Source organism: Pinus tabuliformis, chromosome 4_1 (genome assembly GCF_031772625.1).
Source record: "Pinus tabuliformis cultivar Carrire ecotype Pingquan chromosome 4_1, CPIR1, whole genome shotgun sequence".
Lineage (NCBI taxonomy): Eukaryota > Viridiplantae > Streptophyta > Pinopsida > Pinales > Pinaceae > Pinus > Pinus tabuliformis.
In genome coordinates, this window is record NC_142303.1 from 344,127,791 (window position 1) to 344,142,416 (window position 14,626).

At 33.5% G+C, this 14,626-nt stretch overlaps 2 protein-coding genes across 4 annotated transcripts in view; both read left to right on the forward strand.

Annotated features, from left to right (window-relative positions):
• The window catches only part of LOC149175677 (LEAF RUST 10 DISEASE-RESISTANCE LOCUS RECEPTOR-LIKE PROTEIN KINASE-like 1.2), a 194,898-nt gene that overhangs the window by 97,759 nt on the left and 82,513 nt on the right, over nucleotides 1-14,626 (forward strand). The window lies entirely within an intron of this gene.
• On the forward strand, nucleotides 8,996-11,412 carry LOC149175679 (LEAF RUST 10 DISEASE-RESISTANCE LOCUS RECEPTOR-LIKE PROTEIN KINASE-like 1.2). Of its 3 annotated transcripts, none has more exons than XM_089422923.1 (3): nucleotides 8,996-9,890; nucleotides 10,060-10,110; nucleotides 10,236-11,412. In XM_089422923.1, exons 1-3 carry the CDS (start codon nucleotides 9,155-9,157, stop codon nucleotides 11,255-11,257), a joined length of 1,809 nt encoding a protein of 602 aa, XP_089279049.1. In that variant the 5' UTR covers nucleotides 8,996-9,154; the 3' UTR covers nucleotides 11,258-11,412. The 3 variants fall into 3 exon arrangements, with proteins under 3 accessions (XP_089279049.1, XP_089279050.1, XP_089279048.1); XM_089422922.1 differs by having other exon boundaries at nucleotides 8,997-9,890; nucleotides 10,054-10,110; nucleotides 10,236-11,411; XM_089422924.1 differs by lacking the exon at nucleotides 10,060-10,110.

The following is a 14,626-nucleotide window of genomic DNA, read 5'->3' on the forward strand; positions in this document are numbered from 1 at the left end:
TCTAGTAAATGTTGATAGTCATCAATCCATTATAAGCATCACAACAGTTACTTCAGAATACATCTCACATTTTCCACATTAATATATATATATATATATATATATATATATATATATATTTATTTTAAATTATTATTATGAATTATAAAGAGAATTAATAATATATATATATATATATATATATATATAATAAATGATAGCTTTATTTTAAATTATTATTATTAATTATAAAGAAAATTAATATATGAGTTAGACAAATTTATTAATCATGGATATTCACACCCAATTTAAAATGGAAATTATCAACATGTAAATAGTTTTTGTTACAATATTGTTGGTTATCAATGCCACATACCCAATAAACATGTGTTGATATGGCATTTTCTTGAGATAAATTAACTAAAAGGACATAACTAACTTGAAAATAAATCTTAACACTTGATTATGAATATTTCAACATATTCATGGAGATTCAATCTCTACCATCGTGTCAAGCTCTATTCTTAAATAAGAATGTCTATCGACATAATTAGTAATAATAACAATAATAATAATTTAAAATAAAATTGTAATTTAATTAATTTTTACTTTTCTTTTATTTTTTAAATTGGATACGTAAAATGTATAATAAAATAAATGTTTTTATCATGAGTTTATATCTATCTAAATTTATCAAAGATGATATTTCACTTAACCTATTAGTTTGAGTGAATCGAACGAGCTTTGCAACATCTCTCCATTGTTGTATCTAAGGTTCGGCCCTATTCGACCACTTTCATTCTTTCATCCTCCCATGGCTTCCTTCATCGATGGAAACAACCCCCCTTTGACAGATCTGTTAGTTTTTTTTATTCCAGGTTCGGATCTTCGATCGCTCCGATGATAGTAGGAAATTTGAAAACATCCGCTACTTTGAGTAAAGGTATTCTCTCTTTTAAACATGCGGTTAACTCTAGATCATGTTCTCTTCCTCTCGTTTAGGCATTACATGAATTCTTTGTTATCATAATTTCGTTTGGGGCTGAAGTAATCAAAGAAGCAATGTGCTTTTCGAAAAGAGTTTTAGTTTGTATATTAAATGGCCCAAGCATAATTTAGGTGATCTTCATTAGTGGATCTCATAGAATTGGAAACCTTTTCTTTTCTATGATCTTATTATTTACATTCTCGCTAGTGATTTTTTGTGTGGTGATTTTTGAAGAGTTAGAAAACAGGAACACTTTCTTTAATAATTGTCTATTTTTTGGGAAGCATAACGAGTTTTATGTAGTCATGGTCTTCCTCCTTAGACCCTCTTATAATTATAATTTCTTCTTCTCAACCCCACATATGCCCAGATCTGTGTGGAGATGGATTTTAGAAAGGGATTTTTATTATCGGTGAATTGTGAAAGCCTAGAAACAAAAGATTATCTCAACCCCATATATGTCCAAATTTATGTGGAAATGGATTTTAGAAAGGGCTTTTTAGTATAAGTGAATTTGACTAACCTAGATTATTTGTGGGTTCAAAAACTGGATTACGAGGATATCCTCTTTAGGTGCTGAGCGTGTTATGAGACAAGGCATACAGTGAAAAGCTACCCTATAGCCATGAAAAACGACAATACACAGATAGCCAAGAAAAATAACTTGAAGCTATAGCCATGAAAAACGGCAATACACAGATAGCCCAAAAAAATAATTTGAAGCCCAAATGGTGCGTAGGCACTTAGAGAGAGCACTATACAATTTATAAGGAAGAAGATTCCTAGGATAAGGCAGAGGATACACCAGAGGAAAAATATGAGCGAGAAAATTCAGGTCATTAAAACTCCACTAGACCTAGAAGACGAACGACTCAATGGAGCCCTAAGAATAATGTTTTATAACGTGTTTCTCAGAAAGTAAGACTTAACAAGTAATTTCTTAGGCTGACCAAACATATGAGGAAGAGTCATTAAGAAGGCAAAATGACTAAGTTGATCATCACCAAGCGAAAAATATCTCATCAAAGAAAACGAGAAGCCAGTGAAAATTAAAGTGACAAATAGTTAAAAATAGAATGAAAATGTATTTGGATCTTAAAGCTATTTTGGAAAATATTTGTGTGAAATAGAAACAAATTTTCTGTACTGTAAGGTTCTCGATTGCCAATTTGCATTGAACTTGTATGCTAAAAAAATCTCAAATCCTCAAGCTCTCTTTTAAAAGGTATTAGGCCAGATGCCGGTTCTTTTATTATAAACTATAAAATATCCTTTTTTATTATTAAAAAAGGTATTTATCAAAATTTATCCACAGTAACTAATCTACCCTCTATTTTATTGAAATGTTTCATGTATAGACTTGAATAAGGAAGTCTTTTCTCCTGTTTTACCAAAATCTTATTTCTTTCTTTCTAATCTGCGTTGTTTTCGCTATTTAGTATTTGGTTTATTTACTTTGCTTTTCAGTCCAAACAGCAGATTATTTCTACATCCACGTGCTATGCAGCTAGTTTTCAACATTTGGATTTTTCGGTTCTAACATAGACTTTTCAAATTCTGTTTATTTCTACGCTCCCAATAGTCATATACATGGAATGAGCTAGCTCTACGGATATTTATACTTTTCCACATTTGTGTGGACGACATGGCCGGAAATACCATTCTCAAATTTGTGTGGATTGGTTATCGTGTCAGCCTACCATCTCTGTTATATTCACTCGTGACTCATGATCACGAAGTTGCCAGTCAAGGAGACTTCTGTTGCAGACCTCAAAGACTTCGCCATCTGTGACTTCAAGGGTGGATTGATTATCGTGTCAGTCTACCATCTGTGCTCTATTCACTCATGACTCCATGATCATGAAGTTGCCACATTCACGGAAACTGGTGTTGCCGACCTTCGCCGTGATGTTAATTTTCCACAAATATTTTCAATAACAATTGTCTGTGTCGGAAATTTCCTAATCTATCCTGCCGTGTGATGCCTTATCTTACCCCTCCTTTACGGCATCAAATGGTGATTTATGGGCCACAGACAAGCCCATGAAACACAGATACTTGGGGATGCTGTTGACCGGGAAGCGATGGAACTAAATTAAATTATTTGATGTTTATGCTAAAAACTAATTTAAAGTATTGATTCTTTCAATTTAATTGACGTTCTTGAATTATTTAACAATAGCTACGCTTCAATGTCGCTCATTCTGTTGCAGTTGGGGGATCATTTTTTTCTTCCCAACGCTTATTCGATGCCTATCATCTCATCTTCTCCTCGTGGAATTGTTTGTTCAGTTCATCACCTTCTGCCTTCCCTACCTCAACACCTCTTCTTCCTTATCGTTACTGTCGGCTGTGCCTCTCTATTCCCCTGCTCCTTCAGCTTGGACGCGCAATATCAGTATTGCCGAAATAATAGTAAATGTGGGACTTTCAAGATACGGTATCCTTTCGGTGCAGGAAATCGTGGCTCTGTCATTACCTAGATAAATGTTAGCTCCCCAAGTAGTTTTTTCAAAATTTTCGAACCAATGTCTATTACTTGATGATGCCCCTGAATCTACGAACCATGTTTCGGCCTCATCCTCCTCAATAGCTAAAAGAGCATAATCAACTACAAATAATCGAAGATCGTGACTGTGATCTTCATCGGCAAATTGCCCTATGTGATTTCTTATAGCCTCCTTTGTCTGTCTCTTAAAACAAATTTTCCCACAATAAAAACATTTAATGTCATATTTGTTACCATTGTTACTCACAGACATACCTCTAAATGGTATCTTTTAAAAAACGCCACAACCTTTTTGTCCCTGTTGTTGTTTCCCTTTTTATGGCTTCTTCTTTGCCATCGAAGCAAGATCGTTACTTTTTGTGCTCTCAAATTTTGTCGCACTTTTCTTCCTGTATCAAGATTCCTTTTAGCTCTTCAAATGCATGGGTTTTGACACTTGCAGAAAAGCTTGTGATGAACATATGGTATTCATCCTTCATCTCGTTCAATGTAATTGTGATAAGATCGGAATTAGACACTTTCTCCTCAATGTCACCCAATATGTCCTTTTGGTCATTGCCCCATGCAATGAATCTTGCAACAGATTCATTCTTCTCCATCGTCATGGAAAACAACTTGCCCTTGAGTGACAAGACGTGATTGGTGTTCTGTGTCTAGTAAAGGTTCTTGAGTGTAGTCCATATTTCACTGGATGATTTACAGTCTTCGATATGTGGGATAATGTTGTCTTTAACATGCATCTTCAATAAGACTTTCATCTTATTCTCCCTTTTATCCCAATCATGTATTAATGTTTCCGTACCACCTGCTGAAATGTTTGGCTTCTGCTCATCGTCGTTGTTGATCGACCATGCAATGGATCCCTCAAGCAATGTTTGTAGCTTGAATTTCCAATTGGTATAGTTGGTCCCATCAAGTTTGTTAGTCTCATTGAGATAAGCTTCGATGAAATAGTTCATTTTTGCCTGATCGAATTCCACATCCCCGATCTTCCGTCGATTCTAACCAAGTGAACAATTACAAGCTACATTAAAAAAAAAATCTCAACACATACCAGATCTTTTGAATCGATCACAGATCTTCCACCAATCTATAATGATCTCTGTGTCTGCAAGTCAGATCCACCACTCAACTGGCAAGATCTCATGCATAAAATCATAAAAACACATCAGCGCTCCTTCACACTAAAAACGACAATTTTTGGGTGCGATGATGAAAATTGCTCTAAGGAAAGGTTGATCATTGTGGGTTTGACCCAGAAATCCACGATGACCATGGCTTCTGTTACGCCAAAATTTTGATGATCACCTTGTGTTCAGTTGGAGATACACTGAGACTTGTGAGAAAGAAAATTTCTCCTGCGAGTAAGGTATGTCAATCCTGACCACATAGGCCCCGAAACTGTGAGCACTGAGGCTTCTATGTTGCCACTGGGGCACTATAGCCATGAAGGCTCTATAGCCATTAGGTCCCTAATGTAGCTAATAAGGCTCTGTAGGTAAATGAGGCTCACTAGATCTCCGCTTTGATACCATGTTAGAAATCTGAAAAGAAAATAATTGAATTGAATTAACCAGCAGCGCACAGGTGAGCAAGCTACAACTGGAGGCTGCACAAATGGGAGCATACACACTCTCATCAATTAACCAAAGATAATTCAATAAATACATCATAAAGGAATGGGGAGGTGAGAAAAAAATCCTACAACCTAGCAATTAATCATAACTTAAGGAGTTACGTTACAACCATGTAACCATTTCTCCATTAATACAAAAAAATATAAATTACTTTCAGCTTTAAATTAATTTTCACATGTAGAACCTCTAGTGATAAATGTAACCATTTTTCCATTAATACAAAAAAATATAAATTACTTTCAGCTTTAAATTAATTTTCACATGTAGAACCTCTAGTGATAAATTCAAGATGGCTTTGGAAATGCCTCATTTTCTAAGAATTCATATTTACAAAGACAATATTTTAGCGAGTATATGTATGTTTTGATGTGTTTCTTCTATGTTGGATAATGACATCTTACTTGTCATTATCATGTAACTTTTTCTCTTGTTTTGATTCTCCCCATGTGATGTGATTGTGGGGCCATCAACATTAACACATTTGATTAAAAATTTTGGTGTTTGTTTGTGAGGTGATTATAGGGTCATCAACATTAACACATTTGTTTAATAATTTTGGGGTTCGTTTGTCAAGATCTTCATAACAAGGATTGTTAGTGAATTTTTAATGAATCTAAATCAAATATTAATTTAATTTTAACCTGGATTGAATTGAATTAGTCACCAGTCACATTTAATTATATTGTGCAAGATAACATTTTTATTTTTGCCACTGAGCCTTGTTCCCCATTTTATTAGGCACTATGTTTCTTTAATATAAGTTTCTCTAGGGTTTCGTTGCATTTATCTAGAGAAATAATTCTTTGATGATTTGAACTGAAGTTTTTAAGATTTGAGTTGTGTTTGTAGATACATATAATAAACATTTATGAATTCAAATTTGTAGATTAATTTAAGAAAAAGGTCCAAAAATAAAAAAGTTACCCAACAACAACAATGATTTCTCTTTCACTCAAACTGGGCTACATTTACATTTACATCAAGTGACATATCACATTTTTCTTCATCTATGTCAACCATTTCTTTGCGATATGTGGTGCAATTACTAGTTATATATTATAATAATAAAATAATATTTTTTTATAAATTTAAGGAAACCATTATATTGATATACAACTAACATACATATTTTATGTATAAGCCTTTATATAGGCTAAAATATAAGGGTTGTCTAGTTTATTTGAAATAGAAATGAAGTTTTATAAAAGATTAATTTAATTGAATGTATATGTCAATGGAAATACCATGGTATAAATCCATTTTATACATAATTTTTCATAAGGATTTCAGCTTTACCCATTTTGATAAGTGATACCAAACATCCATAACCCACCACTTGTCTTAGGGATTTCATGCATTGATCTACATGCTTTCATGAAGTTTTGGTCCATGTAAATGCATTGATTTACATGCTCACATGAAGTGTTGGTCCATATCCATGCATGGAACTACATGCTCGCAGCAAGTGTTGGACAAGTGCACAAAGGTAATGGAAATGTATACTAATACATGGCTATGTTCCTAACAAGGTTGGGAATTAAGAAGGCATACACTATTGGAAGAATGGAGGCGATGAATGTTTCAAATACATTGATTAGAGGAGAAGTTTCCAAATATGCTCTAAGAATGTTTGTAGGTACAAATTTAGGAGCTAGGAATGCTAGTGGGCATTGCAAATTTGAACACCAATAATGTACCTTCTTTCTAATTGTTATCTTAGTGTATTCAAACCTCAATAGCCCTATGGTTATAATGCTCTAATTATTGTAACAGAGTTGAGATGACAAGATCATCTCTTGAGTTCCTTAAGAAACGGAAAATGAATAGGAACAATGTGATTGTTGTGTAGTAATTGTGTATTCCTCCAAACTTTTAGGTTTTCCAGTTTTATGTTCAAAACTTTCCATTGAGCTTTCCATATTAATGTTTTGTTGTAGATTCTATTTCTTTGATTTGATACTAATTGCTCCAAGATTTGAGAAGATTTTGGGAAGATACAATTAAAGGTGATAACTTAAGCAAAATACTTTTTGACTCAAATCCAAATTTGAGATTAAGAAACCCACCACCTGAGGACTGGTTATAGACCACCCCACCTGTGTAGTACACTACTTCAACCCATACATAATGTCATCTCACTACCACAACCTAATATCACGCATCAAATTTTAAGTTCAAATGAATTATAGAATTTGAATATGTGGCTTTGATAAACCATGATATTGGCCCATGGTATTGTAGCAAAACCTACTCACATATTAAGAATTTTCATACTATAATAAGAATGAATCTAGCGATGTCATGTCAAATATTAGCAAACTATGGCCTTATGGCCTTTTGAGTATATGATATTGATAAAGCATGATTTTGGTATTGTTACAAAGACTATTAAAAGGTTAATAATTTTCACGGTAAAATAAGAATGAATAAGAACTATTGTAACCATATAAGCTAAATAGCTTGTAAATGCCAATAGGCATGAGTTCATGATAAGAATTACAACACTTACCTTGATATATTTCACATTGTCCACATTATTAAAAAATCATAAAAAATAACTAAATCATAACTTTATTTATTATTATTAACTATAAAAACAATTAATATGAGTTAAACAAAATTCTTAACCATGGATATTCACTCTTACTTTACACTTTTAAATAGTTTTTGTTACAATACTATGGCCTGTCAATGCCACATACCCAATATGACATGTGTTGAGATGACATTTTCTTTAATTAGTTAATTTAAGATAAATTAATTAAAAGTGCATAACTAATTTGGACATAACTATTAACCCTTGATTGTGAGTATTATTATGAATATTTAGATATATTCCATGGAGATTAAATCTTTACCATCCATATAATTAAATTAAAATTTTGAAAAGGCTATTATGAAATAAACATGCCTATTAACATAATTAATAATAAAAATAATCTGAAATAAAATTCTAATTGTCGAGGCTTCAAATTTGCTCAGAAAACTGTGGAGGCCTCGCTATTTTGTAAGAATTTTTTTTAAATTTAGTTTAGAGTTGTAAAGCTTCAAGATTTTGGGAGCCTTAACCATTTTTCATGGCGTTAAATCCATTTCCACCCTCAAAACTAGTTTCAACACTCCTACCAAGTTCTTTGGAAAAAAAAATTACCAAATTCCAGCCAATTATGACTATGGTGCCCATTATAATTTAGTCAATTTTTATTTATTTTTTTATTATAAATTTTGACAAAGTAAAATATATCATAAATAAAATAAATTTATTATGGATTAATATATATCTAATTATATCCACTTTTTACTGCATATAACAAATCTCTTTTTTCTAAATATTTCAAAGGAAGCCTTTTCTCATGGTTTACCAAAATCCTATTTCTTTCTTTCTAATCTGCACTCTTTTCGCCGTTTAGTCTTTGGTTTATTTACTTTGTTTTTACAGGACAAACAGGTTATGATGTCTACATCGAAACGTGATTCCTACGTCCTAACTTAGACTTCTCACATTTGGAATATTTGTACGTATTAGCAAAGTCTACCGATATTTGTACTTCGAATCCTCTTATCCACATTTATGTGGATGACAAAGCGGGAGGCCCTAAAATACCATTCTACCATTCATATCTATGAATTGAAGGCTGTATTGGTTATCGTGTCGGCCAACTATCCCTGTTATATTCACTGGCGACTCACCAAGTCGTTACATTCACGGAAACTGCTGTTGTCGACCTCAACGTCTTCGTCTTGATGTTAATTTTCCAAAAAATATTATCAATAATAATTGTCTTCGTGCCAAAAATTTCCGAATCCGTCCCGCCGTGTGAGCCCCCCGAAATGCATATACTTGGACGGGGAAGGGACAGGAGAAGCGATGGAACTAGATTAAATTATTTGATGTTTTGCTAAAAAGTAATTTAAAGTCTGAACTTGATTCCTTCAATTTAAGAGACGTTCTTGAATTATTTAAGAATTACTATCATCTAAGAATACCTAGTTCACTCTGTTACAGTTCGTGATCATTTTTGTCTTCCGAACGCGTATTCGATGCCTATCATCTCGTTTTCTGCTCATGGAATCATCTGTTCATCTCAACGCCTTCTTCATTCACTGCCTCAATACCTCTTCTTCCTTATCGCTACTCTCGGCTGTGCCTCTCTATTCCCCTGCTCCTTAAGCTTGAACGCGCAATATCAGTATTGTCGAAATAATAGTAAATGCGGGACTGCGCATATATATTATCCATTCGGTGTAGGAAACCGTGGATGCGGCGACCCTAGCTTCCAGATCAACTGTGTGCAGAACAGTTTTGTTATCCCGATTCGTGACCGGAATTACACATTACTAACAGCGCTTCTGCCTGGTACTACATTAGTTATTACCGGAGGCCAGAATTGTCAATTCTTGAATGACAGCAAAAATAGTCGGATACAGTCTTCAGAATTTGTAGGCACGGGCTTCACATTTAAGGCTACAGTGAACCTTACCCTATACGTGTACAAATGTAAGGAACAGGATCACTTATCTCTCCCGAAATGTAATGCTAGTAGTCGTGTCTATTACTCGTACGAGAAGGAGAATTCGACTTCGGCGTGTTCTCTGGAACAAGTACCAGTTTATGCGGTACTAATACAACTAGTTGCAGTTCGATTCCAACATGAAAGCTGTACGTCATGTGAGGCGAGTGATGGAATATGCGGTTACAACACTTCGGTTTTAACTGCGCCTCCGTTCGTTTGCTATTGCAAGGATGGACCCCGTACTCACAAATGCCCCAGCCATGGTATGCTTTATCTTAAATTTCCGCAAAACCACTTACAACCGCTAGTTTAGTTGAAGTGTTCTGAATTTAAGGTGTTATAGGGCTCATCTTCATTCCCGTCATTTTAAAGATTTCAACATTAATATCAATAGATGTACATCTGAACTGGAAGCAATGTTATTAGATGCAGATATGAATTCTTCCAGTAATGGTCCTCGAAACAAAGCCATTAAAATAATAGGTAAATTTATTATTTCTTCCTCTTTTGTTTCTCCGCTTTATCGCTACCCAGAATTGGCTTCTGTTATTCTCTTGGGCATTTGCCGATAATCGCATTGATAGATCAATATCTTCATTCCACCGCAGGTGGCTTCATTGGAGGAGCTGCGCTTACAGCGGGACTGTTCATGGCGTATCATCTGAAGAACCGAAAACCTGCTCCTGACGGCGTTCTCTCTAGACATTTGAGTGAGGTCGAAATGGGTGATTTACCAATATTTTCTTACGAAGAACTTCGTCGGACTACAAATTGCTTCCACAAGGAGAACGAACTTGGCGTTGGAGGGTTCGGGTCGGTCTATCTCGGTAAACTTTGGGGCGGAAGACTTGTGGCTGTAAAGAGGCTTTATCAAGATAACTCTAGGGGACTGCAGCAGTTCATCCACGAGGTGAAGATATTTTCGACCTTGAACCATCCACACTTGGTTCGTCTTTATGGCTGCACTCCTCTAGACAGTCCAGAGCTGCTGCTCGTATACGAATTTATCTCAAATGGCACCCTGGCCGATCATCTTCATGGCGATCGCAGAAGTCCCGAGGGATTGCCATGGAATACTCGCTTGAAGATTGCTACTCAGACTGCCGAGACGTTGGCTTTCCTTCACGCCCTTCATCCGCCTATATTACACAGAGATGTAAAAACCTCTAATATTCTCTTGGACGAGAATTCGGATATCAAATTGTGTGATTTTGGCCTTTGCAGGGTTGTGCCTGTAGATGCCTCACATGTCACTACGATCCCACAGGGCACACCAGGGTATGTTGACCCAGAGTACTATCAGTGCTATAAGCTGACAGAGAAATCTGATGTCTACAGCTTCGGGGTCGTTTTGCTGGAGATTATCTCTGCCAAACTAGCCATGGACATAAATCGAAATAGAGGGGAAATCAACCTTGCTAACTTGGCGGTAACGAAGATTCAGGAGGGAGCCTTGAATGAACTAGTGGATCCTCAGCTGGAGATTGAAGTAAATCAAGAGGTGAAAATAATGGTAACCGCGGTTGCAGAACTGGCCTTCAGATGCGTGGCGTCAGAGAGGGATGACCGGCCGGATATGGAGGAAGTTGTTGCTCAGCTTGAGGAAATCAGGCATTCTTGTGGTGGTTAGCTCATCAACATGAGCTGGAATCCTTTTCGAACATCAAAGAGCCTAATCACTGGTTTTGTATTTCTTTCACTGGTTTTGTATTTCATAATGCTGTCGTTTTAAAAAATAAATATTAAATTGAATATTTAGAAAATTATAAAATAATTTGTTTACTGATCACTGGTTTTGTATTTCATAATGATGGTTTTGTATTTCATAATGATTTAGGTTTTAAAAAAATATTTATTAAATGAAATATTTTGAAATTAGAAAATAAATTTTTATTTGAAAATTAGAAAATATGTTTTTTTTTCTTGATAGAAATTATTATTTTTAATTGGTTGATGACTGTTTTAAATTTAAATAGGAGATATAAAGATAAGTAAATAGGTTTATATTTAATCTCAAAGATAATTTATGTTTTGACTTGTTGTTTATAGATAGTCAATTATAAAAATGAATTATTTTTTTTAAGAATCCACTAAATAAATTGAATGAAGAGTAAAAAGACTTATTGTTGTCAACTTGAGAATAAATATCAAGTAAATGTTAATTTTATCTCTAACTTTAATTTATTTATATTTTATTTTTAATAAATATAATTTTGTAAGAAATTTCTAACACATAATTTTGTAATGATAAAAACATAAAATAACAATTAAAGCATAAAATAATGATACCAATTAATGTATTAAATTTAAGTTGTACTTTAGTTTAGTTTTTAGCATTTCTTCTCTCAATATTAAGATTAATCTTTAAAAAAAACTTTTGGTTTAGTTATTATTTATTGAATATAAATATTATTATAAAATATTTTTAATATAAAAAATAAAAATAAATTTTTTATTTTTTATTTTTAATATTAAACATTATAAAAGGAAATAATCAACCCAAATAAAATTTTCATTTGACAAATTTGAAAAATCAATCACTATAAAATAATTATAAATATTTATTAATAGTACCTCAAGGCTTTACCACTTCACACTCTTGTTCACCGTTTAAAAAAAATTAAAAAATTACAGACTTGCTCCAAAGTGAATATTTAAGCAGATTGCAACACAATGTTCATAAGCTTCAACAGCAAGATACAAGGGATACCTGCTATTTCAACTTTTAACCCTTTTTATATCCTGCACATTACATCATCCAACTTCGTCAAAAGGCAATAGGTGGTTCAAATGGAACATGTCACCAACTAAATTCCAGATCGGTGAAAAGATAACACAATCATCAAGAAAGGTAACGCTTCCGATGGGCATATAAGATACAGATCAAATTCCTATTTGTATATGTATTTTCTCATAAAGAAAAAATTGTGACAGGTGGTGATCGAACTTCAATACATACCTCACCAGAAAAACTCTTATTGTTTATAGTATGGTACATTTGAAATAGACAACTATGAAATTTGCAGGGAAATATCTTTTTTCTCGGAATGTTTGGAATGTTCCATTTGATTTTTTCTTTAATATTTGGATACTGTTTCCATGGCCAAGAAAACTTTTATGGTTTATGGTAGCGTGCATTTAAAATAGAGAACTATGAAATTCGCATAAAAATATTTTTTCCTTCAAATATTTTGTTTTTTTCAATATTTAGATATTTAATTCCATGCTTTGCATCTTCTTTTCACGAGCGCATTTCATGAGCAGTTGTTGTAAAACATGTACAAATGACTTGATGTAACACGTGGTGATCCCTTTCTCAAAAAACCAATGCTAAAATTAAACACAAAATCTCCAATTAACAAGATAATTGTATTGTGCGTGACTGCGGATCCAAGATTTGCTTTCTCCTTATTTACTGATTCATTTGCCTCTGCAGTGTTTGAAGGAAACAATGCAACAAGGATTGTTTGAGTCACTACAGCTAGATGTGATGGTTATGGTTGTAAAGCGAATTTTTTCATTTTCTAACGATCATAACTCATTTTCTAACAATGATGTCTGAGTTCATATATCACAAGGGGATGGGGATGGGGATGGGGATGCACTAGTGCATAACAAATGGTAGACTGGAGAATAACATAGTAGTGATTAATTATATACTAAGAACATGAACATGTTGAATCTTAGGGCTTATTGATACACTGAAGAACATGAACATGTTGAATCTTACACCCTCCACCGATGTATGGGAGAAAAACATGAACACATGTTGAATGTAGGGCTTAATTATATACTACGAACATGAACATGTTGAATCTTAGGGCTTATTGATACACTGAAGAACATGAACATGTTGAATCTTACACCCTCCATCGATGTATGGGAGAAAAGCATGAACACATATTGAATGTAGGGCTTATTGATACATTGAAGAACATGAACATTTTGAATCTTAGGGCTTATTGATACACTAAAGAACATGAACATGTTGAATCTTACACCCTCCACCGATCTATGGGAGAAAAACATGAACACATGTTGAATATTGTTGAATCTTACACCCTCCACTGATCTATGGGAGAAAAACATGAACACATGTTGAATATTGCACCCTCCGCCGATGTATGGGAGAAAAACATGAACATGTTGAATCTTACACCCTCCATAAACACCTAATAAAAGAATCTTGAAAACACAACTCAAGAATTTGATACTGAATTATAATTTTCATTGACAATTCAACAACCTAAAGCATATGGGATATTGATTTTTTGGATATTTATTTTAATTTTTATTGTCAATTCAACAATCTAACACATATGGGATATTGATATTTGTTGTGATTGTGTTTCTTGGTAGTCTAAAATGTGTTTTTGAATGCACAAATGAAGTCAAAATCTCGAAAAACTCTTAGGGAACTTGGATTATGCAGATTTCATAGATCAAACTTAAAATTCGATGAAATCCTCGAGGGATTCCATGCAAAATCAATTAGAAAATATATCTAAAAAAGGTAAAAATGTCAAAAAATTATGCTACACTAAATAAAAGAGATAAGAACCAACAAAAATGACTAACACATTGCCTGGAATAGAAAATGCCAATAATGACGATAATCACCCAAAGAATCCTAGTAACATAAAACAGATGAATTGTAATGAGTCATAAAATCATAGAAAATATTCCAAATTGAGCATTCAACCAACAAGAATTATATACCAAAAAATTCACAATTATCATTAATAATTGTGAATCCACAAATTTAGTATAAACATAGTAATCACCATAGCTTCATGCATAATAAATATAGGGATCTGGATTTGGATTTGTTTCATTTGCAGGAAAAGGAACTAATATTTCCATTACATAAAATTGCAGCAAATATTGATACAAATATTCAATAATGAGTGTTCTCTGTGTCAAAGTTCCCTTTCGATTCCCTATGAAAATTCTTATTTGCCCAAGGATGAAGAGACTAATCTGACTACACCGAGACACT

Bases quoted from the DNA above. Each gene is read 5' to 3' on its own strand.
- LOC149175679 (XM_089422922.1), top strand. From the start codon at position 9,155: ATGCCTATCATCTCGTTTTCTGCTCATGGAATCATCTGTTCATCTCAA. The intron at 9,891-10,053 runs GTATGCTTTATC...CAATGTTATTAG, and splicing joins TCACAAATGCCCCAGCCATG to ATGCAGATATGAATTCTTCC. The intron at 10,111-10,235 runs GTAAATTTATTA...ATTCCACCGCAG, and splicing joins CAAAGCCATTAAAATAATAG to GTGGCTTCATTGGAGGAGCT.